This window comes from Scatophagus argus, chromosome 5 (assembly GCF_020382885.2).
Source record: "Scatophagus argus isolate fScaArg1 chromosome 5, fScaArg1.pri, whole genome shotgun sequence".
NCBI lineage: Eukaryota > Metazoa > Chordata > Actinopteri > Scatophagidae > Scatophagus > Scatophagus argus.
The window spans coordinates 21,251,592-21,272,225 of NC_058497.1; the positions used below are offsets into that span (position 1 = coordinate 21,251,592).

Below are 20,634 nucleotides of genomic sequence, written 5' to 3' on the forward strand. Positions count from 1 at the left end.
TTACTATAATGCCACATATGTTTCATGTGAATCTCGTCTTGAAACTAAATGAACCTTCTCAGGTCCAGCCACATACATCATTCAGTATTGCTCATTATTTGCTTCACATTCACATCAGGACTTTTGGGCAGCGTCAGGGGTTTTGGTACCATACTGATATTATATTGTAAACCGTCCAGTTATTCTTGGCCGCCTGATGTGGCACATTTTACCAAACTGAAGGATAAAGCAACAGAGTGTTTTTTTGTAATTGTACCCTGTATTTGGCATTTTGCAGGAGGACATGCATGGTGGCATTTGGAAGTGGTAGGAGAAGTGGGCCATTTGGCATTGAGGTTCATCTGCATACCGATAACAAGCTTTCCACCAGTTTGTTCATTTTCCATACCCGTTAACACAGTGGCTATATTTAGATAACAGACACGTTACAGCTTGCTCGGCTTTATTCGAGTTGTCTGCACGTTTCGGCCAGTGAGCTGACTCAGACTGCACATTACCTCTGCCCCATGAGTTTCCAAGCTGTGAAATTCCTGGTATTGTAAGTGCTTCACTGCTCTCTGTGCTCATTGATAACGATGCCTGGTTTCCAGGCTGAATTTCAGCATTGGCAATGGCTTTATGTAGTTATGTAGGCAAGAGCTTTTTCATTTTTCCGGAATAAACTGCCACTCTGAGATGCTGAAATCTTTACAGAGTGGATCTGCATACCTGCAACCTCAGTTGGATGGAGTGACTAAACTGTGTTTGATGAAATAAAATCATTAATTAAAAAGTTTTAAGTGCATGATACCTTTTCAGTGCGCATTGTGCTGAATAACTTCACTGTGGACGGAAAGACTGTGTCTCCAGTTTCTAAGTCCAAGCAGTGACAGATATCATTGTAATGTATTTGCACCAAGATCTGATGATGATTGAGGTGAGACTCTGCTTATAACTCCACGGACCAGCCTCTTTCCACTCCCTCAGGCTGCTTTTGATCTCGCCTTGCTATTACCTGTCAGTCACAATAATGTACAGTCAGTTTCTAGGCCCATTTTCCACCTGCCTGCTTTGATGCCCACCAGAAAGTTGTTGTCAGTGCTCTCCATATATGCCGTACCCTTCTTTAGAGGGCTAATTTCATGCTTGTTGAACTTGAAGAACTGCATTATTGATTGTTGTTTTCTACTTTCTTAATAGTGATTATCATTTGTGTCTTGAAAGTGGCAGCCGGGCAATAGGGATCCCATTTCCCCTCTTCTTTTTATTAAATGCTCGGCTGTTTTATTTTCATGGGTGTTTAAATTCTGATCAAAACCTTTTAGAAGATTTCTGCTTTGTTCTTGCAGTGCTGACCAGCCCTTTATCATCAGAGCTGTGACCTGGAAAATATGTGGTTAATTTCCCCCCCAGAGAACGAGCCTGATCAAGAACAGGGTTGAAAGCTGAGTCAAACAGAAATGTTCAGCATGAAAGTTTAGTTTAATCCATGTCACTCTGAACTGGGGGAAGAGATCATCTACAGGACACAGAATTTAAACAGGCACAAAAATAGTAGTAGTTTTAGTGGTAGAAGTTTTTTGCTACATTACATCATTTCTTACATTTATTCCATCTTATTCTGCAGTTGGTGGGTGGGGAGTTTGATCTGGAGACAAACTTCATCATCCAGGATGCAGAAAGCATCACCTGCATGGTGGAGCTGTTGGAGCACTGCGACGTCACCTGCCAGGCTGAAATCTGGAGCATGTTCACCGCCGTCCTGCGAAAAAGTGTTCGAAACCTGCAGACAAGCACTGAGGTGGGCCTCATCCAGCAGGTGCTGCTCAAAATGAGCTTGGTGGATGACATGATTGCAGGTATGATGTAGCGTGTTGGTACATGTCTGTTCTTTTTTAGATAGATATGTGAGGTTAATGTCGAGTTTGCCCAGCCATGATGCTATCACCTGTTGTGGAATGTTACAAACAGGTGTTTTTGAGAATTCTGCAACTTTTCCAGGCTTTTGTCTTACCCTGCCGCAAATTGTTTGAAGCTTTTGGAACCTGGTTGGCCTGTTGGTGTCCTAACAAATTCATGGCAATGAATTTTAAAAATGAGGCAATGAGAGAGATGTAAATTATACAGGAATGTTTGGAGTTTTCTTTTTCTTTTTTAACTTGGTTGGTTGTACAGCTGTTTAATCATTGTCAATTCTTTTTATATCTTCTGTTAATTCAGTTCAAACAATTCTTCAAGACATCAGTTGGTGCAAAGAGCAAAACTGAATTTAAAGCAACAGTATGGTACTTTATAATTGATGGAAGGTGAATTTTGCTTTATAAAAAGAGAACTCTTTTACATATTGGGTGAAGAATATTTTAGATGTATTTGATTTTCATCAAATACATCTAAAATATTCTTCACCCAACTACAGAAAGGCCTCAGGATGTTCTTCTAAAAAATACCAGACACATTGCTGTTAGATTTGGGTATTCACGAGTATTCGTTTATTTAGCGATTATAAATTATCCAGAGGTTAACTGATGGCAGTGACCTCTTGAACTTTTGTTCCGCACCGTCAGGGCAGAATTTCACCTTGAACAGCACATTATTCATTAACAAGATACAACATCTCAAATTAATGGGTTCAGTTTCCATGAAGTGTTGTTGCTGGTAGCACTGTGGTCTCACACAAGGGTGGTAAATAGCACCGCAGTCTAAAGGGACTGCCAGTTAGTCTTATTTTTTTGATACATGCAGGCCTTTCTTGAATGAGCGCCTCAAATCTGTATTCAGGTCACTGTGTGGTTGTCTGCGCAAGTCAGTGTCACTTTGATATTTTGGACTGTGCAAATTACATCCATGCCATGTGTAACCTGTAAATTATGTTTCAGCTGATTAAATCCAAATGCGTTTCCCCTGCAGTGTCTCTGAGTTTAACAATTTAGACATCACTTTGATTTAGAAGCCAGTTTCCACGTAATTGTGGTGGAAGTGTCCCTGCGATAGGTATAATGGAATTTCATGACAATGAACTCACTGAGAATGAAGCTGAACTAAAACAAAACCATTTTTATTGTCTCAGAAGTGGCTGCATGTGAATACTTTTCACTCATGAGGACCTTTTGTGCAGTGTGGATGAATTGTAATATCACTAAAATACAGCTGCATTTCACGATTGTCCTCTCTCCCCTCTTGTTTGTGTGCGTGTTTGGTGATGCATGCATGCTGTGTGGCCTTTAAAGACTTGCTAGTGGACATGTTGGGAGTGCTGGCCAGCTACAGTATCACAGTGAAGGAACTGAAGTTGCTCTTCAGCATGTTACGAGGGGAAGGAGGCCTCTGGGTAAGTGATAGCAGGGACTGCATGCAGTCAGTCAGGCAGAAGAACATGTTTTGTGTGTGGTTTGTCACTGTCACTTGAGTTGCCTCCAGAGAGCAGTCAGACTGATATGTTTAGGGCTTGTTCTGTAATTGACTGAGTGCAGAATGAGGTAACTGACAGTGCAGTCAGAGCGGTCAGAGGGAAGGCCTTGACTGTCTTGTTTTTTGTTCTTTTTCATCACCTCCATCGTCACCTGTGCAGCCGAAGCATGCGGTCAAAATGTTGTTGGTGCTGAATCAGATGCCCCAGAGACACGGTCCAGATGCCTTCTTCAACTTTCCTGGTCGAAGTGCAGCAGTAAGATTTCACACGTTTCCCTCCGGCAGTCAATTTTGAAACAACATTTGTTTGTGCATTTTTAAGGAGCCCTGAGGTTTATAGGAGAAAAAACAACTGATGATTCACGTTGACAGATTACCAAAACAATCTCTACAGAAATGGATGTCAAAGATTTCACAAAACCAAAGTAAATCCAAGTATCCAAAAATGCACCTCTAATATCTGCTGAGCTTCACAGAGTTATATGTTATGACCACAACAATCACAACAGTCTAACATGGCTCACAAATCCTTTGTTTTATTGTGTCAAATCAAAGTAACAGGTATGAACTTGTCTTTATATGTAGATGGAAACAGCCTCTTTAATACTGTATACATGTATACTGTTTGTGGCAAGAGTACAAATGTATTAAAGTATTCACATCTGAGAAAATATGTGTAAGCCATCTTGTCTGAGGAAGACTGACAGTATGCACTGTAGTGTGACTAAGTTCATTTGACACAGTTTGGAGCTGCTGATAGTTTAGTTTGAGTTTTTGGGTTCTGACTTCTTGAGTCATTTCATGGTAATTTCATAAAACGTAATTTTTTACTGATAGTTTAAGAGTTGTGTGAAACGACTCTGCGGAATCACAGATATTATTAGCAACTTTAGCCAATATGCAAATAGCTCCTGAAATCGTGGCAGGATTTGTGTCAAAGAGGCTGGACACTTCAATCATAAAATATTCAGCATGAACAGGAATTAAAATGCAGTCAGTTGGCCAGTAACATGGTGCAGGTCGCTACATATTTACAGTTTTCCGGATGTCATTTATTTTTATAAAATTACAAAGCTTTATCATGAAACTAGAAGTTATAACATTATAGTGATTTTAGTTTTGCTACGCTTGCTCTTGCCACAGACTCAGAGCTTTGCATTTAAAAGCTCTGGCGTGCTGCGCAATACAGAGATTTATGTGGCTGTGATAGGCTTAATCAGCGCTGTATTAACTCTATTAACTCATATTCGTTCATATGTTTATGTCCCACACTGCATGTTTAACTAAGTCTTGCAGAAGCAGTGCTGCAGATTTTTAAACTGGGTCATACTGCATGATTGTGTCTCCTAGCACCTTTAACAGTGTTTTGTGTTTTGTCCTAGGCCATTGCTTTACCTCCTATAGCCAAGTGGCCTTATCAGAATGGGTTTACATTCAACACCTGGTTCAGAATGGATCCTTTGAATAACATCAATGTTGACAAGGACAAACCGTATCTCTACTGGTGAGTACAAACTTTTATACATTTATGCTTCATGTTCCCAAAGTCCTCAGTTCTCTCCTTGTTCTCTCACTGGTGCTTTAAGCCTACGTTATGACACCGGAGAGAAGAGAGTTACACTTTGCTGTTTTTCATCAATCTAATTGCTTTAGCTTTGTATTAGAAATCATTCCCTCTCTGCAGAGACCTATAAAGCTCCCAGCAGCTTTATTGACAAAGCAATATGCTGTCTGATATTCTGTGACCTACAGTGATTTTTTTTCCTCTCCTTCTAAGCAGATTATGGCTGGAACTTGTTTTTCAAGGTTAAACTAGTTTTACACATACTATTTTCACATACTAGAAACACTTATGTAATGTGGTTGGTCGAAAGGCCTAATTTTTTCCAGATAATGATCATGAATTTTAGTGGACAAAGAGGGGAATTGGGTGAGATTATTAAAAGCCATGGAAGCATGAAGTGCAGCGGCTGGTACTAGCTGTTTCGCAACGGACTGCAGCGGGAGCAACTGTGGAGGTATTAATTTAGATTTGAATGTCTGCCACCTAAGGCTCGCATACCAGCTCTTGCAGGGACATGTGAGTAATTAGTACTAAAATCAATAACCCAAAAGTGCAGTGATGAACAGCTGTCATTATATACCTGTTTATGAGCGGAGCTTTGAGAGAAAATCACACAATACAGTGGGACATGTGAAACAGTTGTGGAAGGGAATGAGCTTAAAGGGTATGATGAGTTGGCTGATTGATCGGTTGTCTGATGAGTTCACGCTTTTCGGTGAGTGCTAACACCTAGCTTACTGTGTAATGTGCTGCCCGCCGCTGTTTTACTGGGATCACGCAGTTTGAATGTAAGAATCTGCTCACCTTGGAAGGACTTGTTCTGCGTTTCTCTGATGTGCAACATCAGAAAGAAGAAAAATAAAAGAAATGCAGCCTAAGCTAAGTTGTTGATATTCATGTGGCATCGATTCCTTACTGACAGAGTCACAAAAACGTCTGAGATATGCCAAGCTAATCCTCTTTATGCATTGCTTTGAGGTCCCTGTAGCTCTGTGGCCGGGCATGTCGACAACAGAAAAAGAATTGTATCTTCAGAAGCGGCCAAGGTTTGCTGCTTTCCACCTGATGTGTAATCACAAGCAGGCCTGTCCGCTGCTCCGTCTTGGCCGGCTCAACGGTCGCTCGGTGTGGGGCCCCATATCTCTTTGTCCCGACATGCTCCCCACACTATAAAAGCCCCGTCTCTCTTTATCTGCCTTGACAAAGAGTTCTGCTTGTTTCAGATGATCACTGTGGGTGGTGGTGGTGGTGTGGGGCTTTGAAGGTGGTAGACTGCTATAGACCTAAAGACAGTGGGAGTGTAGTGAGTACATGTCAGCAGTTGAAAAAGATGTTCAGTCGTAGCAGAGAAAGAATAGAGGAATGGTGTGGTGTTGTAAGGTTGTTTGCGAGTGTGCAGGGCTGGAGGAGGTCTGCAGATATTAAACAGAGGTGATATTTCCTCAGTGCTGCTGCTGACGTTCTATATCTTTTTATCTGTGCAGTTAAGAACATCAGAGTGCAGTGCGTTAGACCCTGGGAGCTTCATTGAATTGTGCTCATCAACTAAGTGTCCTTTGTCTTTGTAGTGCCTGCAACATTTTGCAGTAGCTGTAGTCTCACCTCCGATTTTGACCTGTTCTGACTGATTAAATATAATATCATAATTCTCATTAAAAATTTTTAGAATTGTCAATTACCGCCACAAATTGCTCTGTGTCTGTGTAGCCCTAGGCATTTTGTTATTTTGACCCCAGGCTTAATATGCAGAAGAAAGACTCTATTTTTCTTATTGATATCCAAATATCCAAAATGAATAATTAAAGTTAAAAAAAAGTATTTTTTAGTGCCTGACGATGAAGTAGGTTTACCCTTTCAAGTTTGGAGCTCATGATACATAATATGCGTGTTTCTGCTTATAGTTTCCGTACCAGCAAGGGCATCGGATATTCTGCACATTTTGTCGGAAACTGCTTGATAGTGACATCCCTCAAGTCGAAAGGCAAAGGTTTTCAGCACTGTGTTAAGTATGATTTTCAACCCAGGAAGGTAAGCACACCTTTGGCTTTCAATCATTTGTTTCAAGTATTATTTTGTGGCCATTTGTGTATGTAATATGTGTAGTAGCTACTTCCGATATACACAAGTTAGCCACATGTGAACATGAATCGCATTATAACAACCACTGAATAACAGAATTACACATAAGCGTGGCCTGAACTGAGAGGAAGCGGCTTCAGATTTCATTTAAAAACAAGCAAGAAATTACACTGCTCTTTCAAAGCACAATGCAGTTTGGCTACACTTAGCCATGACTCCCTCCCTACCACCTGTTCTTTTACTGGCATTACAAAGTTGTATGTCTGCATGTAGAGCTGAAGGGTTTCAGACCCCTAAAGGAGTATTACAGGTGTAATTGGATGTAAATGTAGATGAGGAAATGAAACTTAATTTAGCGTCGCATGTCAGTGTCGTGCAGCCGTCCCTGCAGAGAAGGAAAACAAGCTCAAAACATGTGTCAAACAATTAGAGGCTTCACATAACACCTGGGAACAAGCGATCGTCCTATTCCTCCTGCCAGGCGCAGGTATCGTTTTGTGGAAGCTCTTGGAAGATAAAACACGTTGAATTAAGATTTTAATTGATTCTGGGTTTAGACATCTGCGGATAAGTGCCATTCTTAATTATCTGCAGTCTGCTTCCACTTTTCCCTTCAGCCATGAATCCTCTTTAAGTGTCCTTACTTTTGTGTGTAGACCACTGTAATTATATTAGGCTGCCAACAGTGTACTTCACAGGTCAGGCTAATAAAGTCACATGAGAGATGGACAACCTGTTGTCTACTGCTGTGAGGGGTTGAGCTGGTCTTTGCCCTTTTGTAAATTCATTTCATGAGCCACCACAGTTTAATTGGACATTAATTGGTAGACATCAAATCAAACTAAAGACAATACAATGTTTCTGTGTTTTGGACTCAAAATTGCAGGGAACCTGTAAACACTGTAGTGTATAATGTGTAATTAAATTTTCATACCAAATTCAGGTTTATTCACACAGTCTGCCACACCATTATGACATGACAGGCTGAAGCGGTCCAGCACAGTGTCCCTTCATGTAGTATTTATGGCTTGGTTAGTGTTACCTGATCCCTCCATTTTCAACTTTTTGATTCAAAGAAGTTAAAGATTATCTGAGTAAGGAGAAAAGTTTGGAGACACTCTGTGGTAAATTAAAAGAATATCAGTGTTACAGCTGCTGCATCAGCAACATGGAATGTTGATAACCCCTTGGATAAAAAAAGCAAAAAACAGAAAACTTGAAGAAATAAAATGCAGCTGCAGAGTGAATAAGAAATAAAAAAATCTGTGTATGTGCAGCTGGGTCCACCAACTGCATTTGTCCAACGTTATGTATGAACAGTATGAACAGACTCCTGTAACATCATGAGAAATCTGCAGTCTATTTTTAGACTTAACAAGAAAATGTCTGTGCTCAATACAAAACCAACAGTTCAGCTAGCTAATGAATATGAATCCTTATTACAACAAAAAACAAACTCTTCAGGATGTCAAGAAGTAAACAAAATATTAGTTTGAGACTCAACACAACACTAAGCCAACAAAAATTCTCCCAAGTGATGCCTCCTGCATCTGATGGACAAGCGTAGTGATTCTCTGACAGCAGTGTTACCCACGCTGCTGTCAGCTCCGGGGACTGGCCAGCCTGGGAGCTGGGCAGTTTGGTGGTGCAGAATAATCTGATTCTGTGGGATGGGTAAACTATGAATTATAGACATTTTGGCTTGTTGCCAGGGATTTTGCAAGCTAACTGACTGACTCGGCCACTTTGACCGGTGAGAAAGTTAGATGCAGGCATTTTGTGAATTCTTTAACATTCTGCCTGTCGAGTGGCAAGCTTTGACGTGCCGGATGAGGCCGGCGGGCTGCTAGTCGAAGATCACTGATGTACAGGTTCTGTGTTAGGAAATATGATCGAACAATTTATATATAAAATTTTTCCCTGTAAACAGTACTTAATATTTGGTAAGTGGTTTCAGGAAACTCAAAGTCCATTCGTGTTTCCTTTTCTTTAACTCACAACTGTTTTGAGATCAGTGGCTTTTCTTTTATGGTTTCTTTCATGTGATTTTTGTACCCACTTGGCATGACATCCTTTAGCTCTCTCTAGCTTGCAGATTTGATTTGACTTGACTGGCTGTAGTTAGTGTTTCATCCCTGAATAATTACAGCCGAGCATCTGATGTGGCATTGTTCGCAGTGAAAAATGAGTTGTCTTGCCTCCTCTTTCTCTAATCTATTATTCACAGTGTTCCACTGCAGATTTCAAAACATTAAATGGCAAACCTCATAGCAGTGGATTTCTGGTAGCTCTGATGTTCATGTGAATTCCCTGGCTTTAAAAGAAACAAATTCAAGAGCTTACGTTGGGCATGTTGCTCAGTAAACCAAATTCCATTGTGGTTTAAGTGACGTGTAGCCAAATTTAGTTAAGTGTGGGTGTTCTTTGTTTAGGTAAGAATTCACACAATAAGTGACTTGTTCTGTAGATCATTTTGTAAAATCTTTTCAGTCTGCCTCTCTTCTCACTTTCAGTGGTACATGATTAGTATAGTTCACATCTACAGCCGCTGGAGGAACAGTGAAATCAGATGCTACGTTAACGGACAGCTTGTTTCTTATGGAGACATGGCATGGCACGTCAACACGAATGATGTAAGCACTCTTATTTTTACTCCTCCTCACTGCTGTCATCTCGCTCCCTTGGTCTTGATGTTTATTGGCAGAGGACCAGCTGAGGCTGCCACATTAACATTTCTCATGGCTGGAACTTGTGAGAGGAAAAAAAAACCCCATAGATCTTCTGTAGTGCTCATTGAGCAAAATGAGTTTTACCATATCAACATGGATTTCTCTCAGTAATATGACTGACATTTCAGTCTCAGTTTGACTATCCATTTGTCACAGAGCTGTGCTGCAGCAGAGGGTGGAAGACGGAACATTAGACATTTGGAGAACAGATTTATGCATAGAGAATATTTATGTATGTATACAGTGAAAAATGGCGACAGGGCAGTATAGCTCCTGTAAATATGTATACAGAGGGTGTAAATACCATCGGACTGAAGCTTTCTTGTTTAAAATGTATGAAAACATTGGGAGTGAATGTGTAACAGTACAACAGTTTCACGTTTGAATGACTTTAAACCAAAATGAAACTTACACACTCACACTGATCTTAAGGACAGATTTGAAAAACAGTTTGCCCTTACACAGATGGAACACATTTCTAAAGGTGTGCTTCATGCTGCAGCTGTGTGTCCAAGGGAAGATTACACAAATCACAATTTCAGACACACCAAGAGAGTAGTTAAATTAATGATAGAGAGACGTATACAAAATGTACTGAATACAGTTGCATAAAAAAAAATAATCTCATCACAACGTTGAAGCAACGTTTTGCACCCTTGTAGCTTAGCATTTCCCTGAATTTGGACACATGTTCAGGCAACAACAGCTTCTCTCATATGTCATGCAAGAGGTAAAGTCAGGTGGTGGTGATCTCTAGATATATGACAGCTGGAGCGTTGCTACGTGTGGTGGGTAACATCTGGTAACATCAACAGGCTGAAAAAGCTTAGAAGTTGTATGTAGAAACATGAATAATTTATATTTTGTCCATTCATCCATTTTCTATACCGCTTATCCGTCAGGGTCGCGGGGGGGGGGGGGGGCTAACTACAGGTGAGAGGCGGGATACATCCTGGGCTGGTCACTTGTCAATCACAGGGCTGACACAAAGAGACAGACAATCACACACTCACACTTAGGGTCAATGTAGTGTTGCCAATTAACCTAATGTGTAAATTCTAATTGTTCCAGTCTATTCTTTCTATATTATTGACGCTCTGATATTAAAACCTAAATGCTGTAGTTTCTTGTGTTAGTGAAAATGTCAAATTTTTCCTATCATAATGTTGCCGGGTCCTTAGCTCACTGTTGGTGGCACCTTAGAAGTCGGACTGAAGGTAAAAGTCTGGGTAACTGTTTCACAAATTCTCCCAAGCTTTTGTAGCAAAGGTATGTGAGATTCAAGGCTCATTTTGTCTGTGTTTATTTAACTTTTAAATACACAACACACAAATTAACATGGTTAGGTGTAAGACAAGCTTTATGAAGAAAAATCTGATGGATTTTTTTCCTCCTGCAATACCAGTTGTATAGACCCTCATAGTGACTGCTTCTTCAGCTGGTTTTTAATTTGCTTCTACAATCACAATACATACTCTCTCCATCCCAGAGGTTATATTGAGGTTTCCTACCTTTATAGATCAGAGCTGTTGTTTTTCTCTTTTACAGAATTGTCAGAGTTGTCACAAAAACAGCACAGTAGGTGATGGTGCAAGTAGTTGCATTCGAAATACAATTTCTTGGCAAAAATTAAAAACTAAATAAATAAATAAATAAAGCAATCAAATGTACTTCTTGCTTTTCCTCTCAGCCCTAGTTCAGCTCTGTGTGAATTTGGATATTTTTTTTTCTCGAGTCCCCATGTATAAAATGATGTAACCCTTCATTTCTGCGTCCCTCTTGCAGAGTTATGATAAGTGCTTCCTCGGGTCCTCTGAGACAGCGGATGCAAACAGAGTCTTCTGTGGGCAGCTGGGAGCGGTCTACGTGTTCAGTGAAGCCCTCAACCCCTCACAGATATTTGCAATTCATCAGCTAGGACCAGGCTATAAGGTATGTGCTTTGGGGTTACTAAATTAGATTACATGTAAGCGGTCTGCATCACCTATCAATCTGTGAAATCAATGCCTGGTGCTGCCCTGTCGCAGTTCCTTTGCCGCCCTGGGAGCAATGCTTTTCCTCCCGGATAAACGGCTGCATAAATTACCCACTTCTTGGAAATAATGGCACAATACACAGAGGGAGGCAGCAGGCGCTCTGAGGGGATAGAGTCCTGAGCTGACTTATATCAGCTGGAGCAGGTGTAGCACTCCCAAACTCCTTGACAAAGGCCAAAAGATGATAAATATAGAAAGATGCTGACCCACCCAGAAGGGGATTCAGCTGTGGATGTTAATCATACTGGGATAGAGTATTTGGTTTGCACATTTTATCTATTTTTTTTATTTCCTCCCCAAATATTCTTCTCATCTTGAATGAGATGCAGGGTGTGTCCTCAGTCTCAGATTTAGAGATGGCTCTGTCTCCCTCACTTTGTCTCACTTTGGCTGCTGATGCTCACAAAGTGCTGCTTCTTCTTCACAGTTTTAAGCCCTACGCTCTGTCACAAATGGAGGAATGACACGCACTGTCAAATCACCTGAACACAGGATCTGTCTCAGACTATTTACAGTATCTCTGTCCATTTCACGCCAGCTCTGTTTGTTCTCCAACTGCTTTGAAGACAGAATTAGGATTTTTTTTTTTTATGCTGGGAGAAATAGCAGTCTTTGGTCTTGTCATTGTGAAACCTACTCTGTTGAAGATTGTGAGATGGATGTTTACTTCAGTCAGGTCTGTGATTGCCTGGATATTCCCAGGTGAACTCATTGTTTGGTCTCTTCGCTAATGGCTGTTGACTTGCCATTTACCTCCTTAATTGTGGTCCTAGACCTTCTATTAGAGAGGTAACACACAGCAGAGCAATCCTCCAGATTTCTCAAAATAATGAAGAGCACGTCCTGGGGAGACAATTACTAGCAATAAATGAAGCTGTGAACGGTGTTGGTAATGGTGAGTATGATAGAGCCAGCCAGGTGAGTTGAGGAGGAAGGTCAGAGAGTTGTCAGGCCCACTGATTGGTTGTTTTAATGGGAGTGCTGTCCTGGGGACGAGAGGTCCGTCTGCTTTAATTGAAAACTGCCAGGAAGAGTCTTGAGTGCAGCAGATCACAGCGTACATCTGCTACAGTATGTATGTTTGACTCTCATTATGTCTGCTTCCTCAGCTCCACAGCTGGAGAAAAAAACAAAACGTCTGAGCTGATGTGTGATTTGTTTTCTGATCCATTGTCCTCTCATCCATGTTTGATGTTTGACACCCTTTCCCTTGCTCACACAGTGCATTGAATGTAACTGTAACTTCTGCGCTTAGTTGAAATGCAGAGATTATTGCTGCCAAGGGTAACAATTTCTACTGCATGTTATGATTTATGGGCCTAAATCTGACAGACCTGTTAGCAGAATCTACTCCCTGGGCTCTTTTCATATTGCAGTATGTGAAATTGCACTCTGAACCGAGATGGACTCATTCTTATTTCATTTAAAGTACTAAACAACTGCATATTGCTATTTGTATGACTGGCTTGAAAGATTCCCAGCCTTTCAGAGATAACATCAAGGGGCACTGCTGGATCTGCAGACTCTGAGGCTGACAGAATCTGGACTGTCATTCATCATGCTGTTTTAGCAGATTTCATAAGCTTTTGGTCTTCGTCTAGGAAATTGTGGCCTGAGAGATTCATACGGGGAAAATGCCTCACAGCTGTGTAAGATGTAACTCAGGTTGAAGAATCTAATTCCTTTGGGTACAATGCAAACACAGAGTTTTAAAAATCCTTATTAGTGTGTTAATTCTGGATAACTATCTCTTTCCACTGCTGGGTAGCCTGGTTGGAAATCATAAAGTAACGTCCTTTACAGCAATATCCAGTGACAGCTTCAGTGAACACAAAGTATTAGTCATTGAGTTGACTAGTCAAAATAATTAAGCCATGACTTTATGTCTTTTCATTTGATGCACTGAGAGTTATTTCTGTTCTTGCCCTCTATCATCACTGCCATATGTGTTCTACAAGAAGCAGATTAGCCCATTGAATTTGTGCCAACACTGCTCTGCAGTATGCACCACAGATTGCTGTAGAAGAGACTGAGGAGCTGCAAAGTCCTGGTCCTCCCTTGTCAGGGAAGACAAATGTTGTCTCTGTATAGAGGCCATGCAATCGTACAATATCTGAATACTACATGACAAGCTCAGCAATGTCAAACGCTTCTGCAAATGCAGGCCTATTTGGAGTAAACCTACCTGCCTTCATAATTGTTGTTATAAATGTTGCTTGATGTTTGCATTTACGACAAAACACTAGTGTTGTTTCTGCTTTTAATTTTGTTTAAAATGCTTGTGTTGCTGTCTAGTTGTATTGTTTCAGTCCGTTGTCCTGATAAGCCTGAAGGTGCTGTAGCATGGGAGCGTCCCCAGCTTGTCGTGTGTCTGCTTGTTTTTTTTGCAGGGAGTTGTGGGGATGCCCCCGGTCAATGACAGCCTTTTGCACTGGGAGAAGAACAAGGCAACTGTGCTGCAATTCTTTCATATGACTGGTTGGCCTGTGGAATGATGCTGTCATGCTACAGGGACTGTTACTGCAGCTACAACCCATGAGATCATTATTTTCACACTGCGGCAGGGCTCACGCTAAAGTGCAGGGCACTGGAGCTTGTTATTTTTTGTCACTTGGGTTCCATGAGTAGGATCTTTTGAAGGATGTTAGAGACTTCATGATGAGATGCATGCTGGCTGCTGTGTGGACTTGATCATAGCAGATGAACAGAATGCCTCTTATGCCTTTTTTATCATCTGACTGGAAGGAGATATGCCATTAAATGTGGCTCAACCCTCTCAGTTTCTGTAAAGCTCTGTAAAAGTAGAATAAAGCTGCTAGGCTACAGATTCTGCATCAGGAAATATACATGGATTTTGACCAATATCTTTGGGAAAAGGATTAACTTTCTTAAAGTAAAATCTGAAACCCAAAGGATAAAGTTTTAGGATCAGAAAACTTAAAAAAAAAAAGCATATTAAGATTTGAACAGTGTTTTTGAAAGTGTTTCAATATAAGCTGATTTAAATGTACTATTGTGCAGTATTTGTAGCAAGTATGTGATATAAACATTAGTGTTGTATTTTTGCCAGCGCCTTAAAATTCTGCATTTTAGAAGCACTCTGAATAGAACACACAATAATTGTGCAATTGACAACATGAGTCAACTCACCTTTTCATCCATTTACTGCCTTACTGCTATCCAGATTTAAATGCCTTTTAGGCAGGTGCATGAACCCGTTTGTTTGTGTTGAATAACAAACTGTAACTGCAGTCCTTCTAGGATCAGATGGTTGTTTCCTCACTGGTGCTTCAGCTCTTTCTGTCTCTCTTTATCTTATCACTGTCCGCTTGCTGTCCATGAGTCAGAACGAAGGAAACACATTTCACTCATTCATTAATAATTCAGCCCTCCTGATTAGAGGACTTGATTTCCTTATTAAGCATGTTCCATTCACACTGCAGTGACATATTAATTCAGCTCACTGGCCATCAGCTAATTGATTGAGTAAATTAAGACTAGTCTGTTATCGATCGGCTGTTTGTTAAGTTTGCCATAATTGATGTGTTACTGAGCCGCTGGCTGATGGAAGCTCGAGTTCTTTTTACACGAGCGTCGAAAAGTTTCAGATATCTAAGGACATAATGAAACACCGGACACAGCATGAAGGTGTGTGAGACATGATTTAAATCATCACAGCAATCAGGCAACACCACAGTGTGTCTGTAGTCATGAGAATTAAAGAGGGTCAGCGCAGCAGATGTAAGGTTTGCTTTAAGGTTTAAGGTGCATCTCCGCTATGTGTGATTTAACTCTAGTTTTTTCTAAAACTTTTAAATATCTTTGTATTTAGCTTGATGACAGCCTCTCTTTTATTGAAAGTTTTATTGAAAGTTGAGACAGAAATTAAGGTTTTATTTCATAAATAAGTCCTGCTTCTTTTTTGAGGCCAGAAGAACACTGGTCTCTGCTTCTTCTTCACTGGTTCTTCATTATGGCGATCTGTTGTGCGTGAGTGAATCTATTGCTTGCACAGTTTAGAAACTGTGTATCACAGCACTTTGAGATTTGTTACGAACTTAAAAGGGCTCAGTCACTCAGGGCAGGGGGACCGTGACTGATTGTTCATAAGCTCAATCACTGGTGCTTGTTTATTTCTAAAGCCATTCTGGGTAAACGCCCATCTCCCATATGCACTGTGCTGACACAGAGATCCCACTGTGTCACATGGCGTGTTTTTGCTGTCCGTTCCCAGTGCACGGACTGGGAACTGGGAAAGAAAACATTTAAGTGCCCTGCTCCCCTCACGTGGAATAGCCTTCGAAAAGATTTGAAAGTGAGGGACTCTGTCTCCCTGCCTGATTTTTAGGCTCTTACAAGTAAAGTAGTGAATGAGTTGGTTGGTACTTATCTGTGTATGTAGATATAAGTAACGCTACATTTTAGTGTATGTTTTATTTTTTCGTTGTTGTTTATGGTTGTGTTTTCTGACACTTTTTTCTGCTGCCCTCTTGGGAAGGTCTCTCTTGAAAAAGAGATCAATGATCTTAAAGGGACTAACCTGGTTAAAATAAAATAAAATCTTGTTCTCTTGCTGGAGGGTGGAAGGATTTAATTAATAAATACATCAGATAAACCAATATTGAGTCTACTGTGATCTCAACAAGTATTTGCATTTTGACTCAGAGTTTGAGTTCTTTGGATGTAAAGTAACACAGTTACTTGCCAGCTTTAATTTGAATGTGTTTTCAGCCATACTGGCTAAAATCTTCTCGTGTTTGCGGCTGCTCCATGAGTGCAAGGCATATTTGATCAGAAAAACATGTTCCTTAAAGAAACCTATGCCTTGGTAAAAATCTTAATGTGTTCGAAGTAAAAGACTGAAACCATGGCACACACACTCTCTGTGTAGCCTTTTTCCATATTGAGATTGCTCCAAAGCAGGCTAGAGTAAATGGTCGGGTTAAATTAATGCAGGTAAACAATCATCTGTGGTATCAAAGAAACTCTGATCCCTCTCATCAGTCGCTGTTCCTCCTAATCATTGTACTCTGCAGTAGAACTTGAAGATTGTCTTTAAACAACGTTCCCACAGAGATAAAAAGGGGAAGGCTCCAGCGTAAACATTCAGAGCGAAACAAAATGAAGCTTAATAAGAAAAGACATGCAACAAATACGTACGCAGCATACATAATGTCCAATGTCCCCTGTGAGATGCATTTCTTGCTACTTGAATGTAGCTTTTCTTAAGCGATGTAAGCGTACTGCAGCCAGACACATTGATGAGCTAATGAGCCAAAGGTGAAAAGGATGGCTCGTAATCAGTATGAAAATGCACTTTCAAATTGTTGATATACTGTGATGCACTCGGTGACTTCTAGAAATGCACGACTGCTAATCCACAAAAAACATCTTGTCATTTTTTATTCTTGAATGGATATTTTTTAATCAAGTTATAATTAAAAGATAACACCCAAGAGACGCAGATATGCAGGAGCTACTGCGTTTTCCACTCTCTCTTGTCTTTCTTTATCTCTGCCTTATTCTGCCTCATTTGTTCTCTCTTGTTCTTTTTTTCCAGAGCACTTTTAAGTTCAAGTCAGAGAGTGATATCTACTTAGCAGAGCACCACAAGCAGGTGTTGTATGACAGCAAGTTGGCCAGCTCCATCGCTTTCACCTATAACGCCAAGGCCACTGATGCCCAGCTGTGCCTGGAGTCTTCACCTAAAGAAAATGCCTCCATCTTTGTGCACTCACCCCACGCCCTTATGCTACAGGTCAGCTGCTTTAATCAAGTCTGTTTACACCATACCAGATACTGAGCCATTCATTTCTGTTGCACCTATTTAAAAATGTCTTTACGAAGGTATGTTTTATTGGTTTTATTTTATCCTCACAGGATGTTAAAGCCACAGTGACTCACTCCATCCACAGTGCCATCCACTCCATTGGTGGGATCCAGGTGCTCTTCCCGCTTTTTGCTCAGCTGGACTACCATCAGTTGAACGATAACCAGGTGGAAGCTACTGTATGGTAAGTAATAGAAAAGTTGTTACAGTACAACAAAATTTCGCTTTTGGATTGTTTTTTGATCCTTTAATCGTGAACCTTTTTAGATTTGTATGTGAGGCTGTGTTTGTGGCTGATTGAGAGAAGGCAGTTAATATTAATCACTTTTAAAAGTCACACAAGGGTTCACTTTTGTATAAATATATGCCTGTATTATCAGCCTAAGCAGAAGCCAGAGCACAACAGAGCAACGTTTAATTTTCTCTGATTGGAACATTGTACTGTTGTATTTATTAGTGTTGTGCTCACGGACAGTAGATTCAGCGCACAGCAAGTGAGAAATAAACAAAAATTCTGCTAAGACAGCAGATTTGTTGAATCCAGTGCAAAAATATAGTCGAGTTCTCAGTTTGCTGATGTCATGTTACACGACATCTTGGTGATTCTGTCTAAACACTTGGAATTAGAGGAGGTCTCTGCTGTGATGGAGAGTATTTCAGCATTTCTTCAGGTATTTTTTCTGTGTATTTGCCGTTTGCTTTTCTTGGTCAGCACACACAGATGCCAGTATACATAATACCATAATATATATAATACCAGCTTTGGTCAAGCTGTAGACTGTTATCTCTGCTCTCTGGTTCAGACTCCTCTCTTCCTCGTCGCCCTTTGCTTGTCAGTCCAAAGCTTCCCCACTGTGTCCTGGATGGAGTCTGAGCTCTGCTCTAATCCCATGTTACTTCAACGACAGCAGTACGGCTAAGATAGACGCAGGAGCACAAACCCCCCATTGCCCAAAGCCCTCTGCCTCTGTCTGTAGTTTTCTCTCGTCTCTGCTCTCTGTCCCTCATTCTTTCTTGCTAACATGTTGCGGGTCTTTCCCTCACAGTATGTCACTCTCCCCAACACTTACTTTGTCCTTGCTTTGGCTTTTAATCTAAGTCCTACAAAAGCCTGCCGGGCTGAGGAGTTCAAAGCTTCTGCAACAGCTAACTCTCTGTAATGCTTGGGGATCTGCTTTGGCTGTGCTCAGCAGCACCCTCGAATAGTGATTTTTAAAAAAATTGCTTTTAATAAACATGTTACTCTGTGCCCATTTGAATTCCAAACAGCAGAGCTATAACATCAATCACTATTGTTCAGCAAAATTGGAAGGAAGCTGTGTTTTCAGGAAAGGATCAAACGCGAAACCAAGTGAACTGTACTGACTGTCACCCACTTCTGTGTGCAGCAATGAGATGAGCAGCTGCAGACTGAGAAGGCAGTATCTCTGTAGTTTGCATGCATGTAGTGTATGTGCAGTATCTATTGGCAGGCCTGCACAGGAGTGGTTATGTCCTTGTGATTGTCGCGCTAGAGTGGAGGCCACCAGAGGATGTGAGGGAAAGCCGATTAAGAAGTGTCACTGAGCACCACTGTCATTCAGCCAAAGGCTTCAACGGAAAAGCCCTGCAACGAAGGAAAAACCTCACCTCACACACATACACACACACCCTGTTATGACCCCCCCCCCCACCCCCCCCCGCCCATCCTCTGTCCTCAGAGAGCCCAGCGACTCAACCCTTTCTTCCCTGCTGAAGAGGGATGAAAGTGGTTTGCTGGAGATCCCAGCTGATTGCTGACATCCTCTGAAAATGACCTTGATTTTTTTCCCTCCTCTGCCACCCTGTGTGCTTGTGCTGCTGCTCCTTCACCACCTGATGGGTGTGTGAATGCGTGAGTTTTTTCCCTGTGTGAGATGTTATGTCTTCTTGTTTTGCAGTGCGACACTCCTGGCCTTTCTGGTTGAGCTGCTCAAGAGCTCTGTGGCCATGCAGGAGCAGATGCTGGGAGGAAAGGGCTTTTTGGTGATTGGATACCTGCTCGAGAAGGTATGGGAGCGCTTCTATAACATATCACACTGGTTTCCTAACCTTGGTGACACATCGGTTCTCTGGAGGTTGCCATTTCCAAATTAACCAGTATAGTCTCACCCATACAAATACTGTCTTGTTCACACACAGTGACACAAGATGTCCCAGTACATGCTGACAAATATAATAGGGACAGACAGACTCATCACAGCAACTGTTTATCTCACTTTGAACAGGGATTTGAATGCTCAACTCTTCAGTTCTTTCTTGTGTGGAACAATTAATGGGAAATGTTTTGACAAGTTGTATTTTTTTTAAACTGAAAAACCCATCTACTTTTGGAACTTTCATCTTTCATCTTCCTCAATATCAAGCTGCACTGTATTTTGACTGCACTCCTGTCAGCAGTTTGATCCTCTATTGCCTGCCCTGAATGTGTCTTGAAGCTAGAGGAAGAACACCATAAGACTACACCACCCTCCCCCCACATCAGTCTTTATTTACCCAATTTTTTGATGCAGGTGTAGCAGCTTGCCGGCCTCCCCAGAGCGCTGGCTCTTTTGGAGCACTGAGAAATGACTCCACTTTGTCACTCAGTTACTCGCCTGCCTGCTGGCTTCGGCTGCTGTTAGCTAACAGCCAGGCAGAGTCGGCACCTGAGAACTTTTGCTTTTTGTTTTTTTTCCCGACTTCCCTCCCGCTGCCAGGTCTCACACTTCCACATATCGTGCCATCTGTTCGTGATCTGTTTATGCCACACCTTCTCCTTTCCCCTTGCCTTCATTTTCTCTCTTTCCTGCCCTCACCAAGTCCCCACCTGGGCAGAAAACAGGTGCCATACAGAAGTGGTAAAAGGCATTCGTCAGAGTGACATTCTCTGCAAAGTCAAGCCTCTACAATTTGTCCAAATTTTGCTAAAACTTTTTTTATATTCTTTAGCTTGGTAAAATGGCTAAGTAGATGAATTTATCACCAATACAAACCTGCTGCCACAGAACA

General features: G+C 41.2%; 1 protein-coding gene across 1 annotated transcript in view; it reads left to right on the top strand.

Moving 5' to 3' along the window:
- Positions 1 to 20,634, top strand: part of nbeab (neurobeachin b) — a 178,071-nt gene that overhangs the window by 37,926 nt on the left and 119,511 nt on the right. The window contains exons 2-11 of the mRNA XM_046389619.1: positions 1,607 to 1,838; positions 3,207 to 3,307; positions 3,548 to 3,643; positions 4,770 to 4,891; positions 6,853 to 6,979; positions 9,544 to 9,663; positions 11,545 to 11,691; positions 17,356 to 17,553; positions 17,676 to 17,809; positions 19,545 to 19,653. Coding sequence (XP_046245575.1) covers positions 1,607 to 1,838; positions 3,207 to 3,307; positions 3,548 to 3,643; positions 4,770 to 4,891; positions 6,853 to 6,979; positions 9,544 to 9,663; positions 11,545 to 11,691; positions 17,356 to 17,553; positions 17,676 to 17,809; positions 19,545 to 19,653 — 1,386 coding nt within the window. The remainder of the gene's footprint in view (positions 1 to 1,606; positions 1,839 to 3,206; positions 3,308 to 3,547; positions 3,644 to 4,769; positions 4,892 to 6,852; positions 6,980 to 9,543; positions 9,664 to 11,544; positions 11,692 to 17,355; positions 17,554 to 17,675; positions 17,810 to 19,544; positions 19,654 to 20,634) is intronic.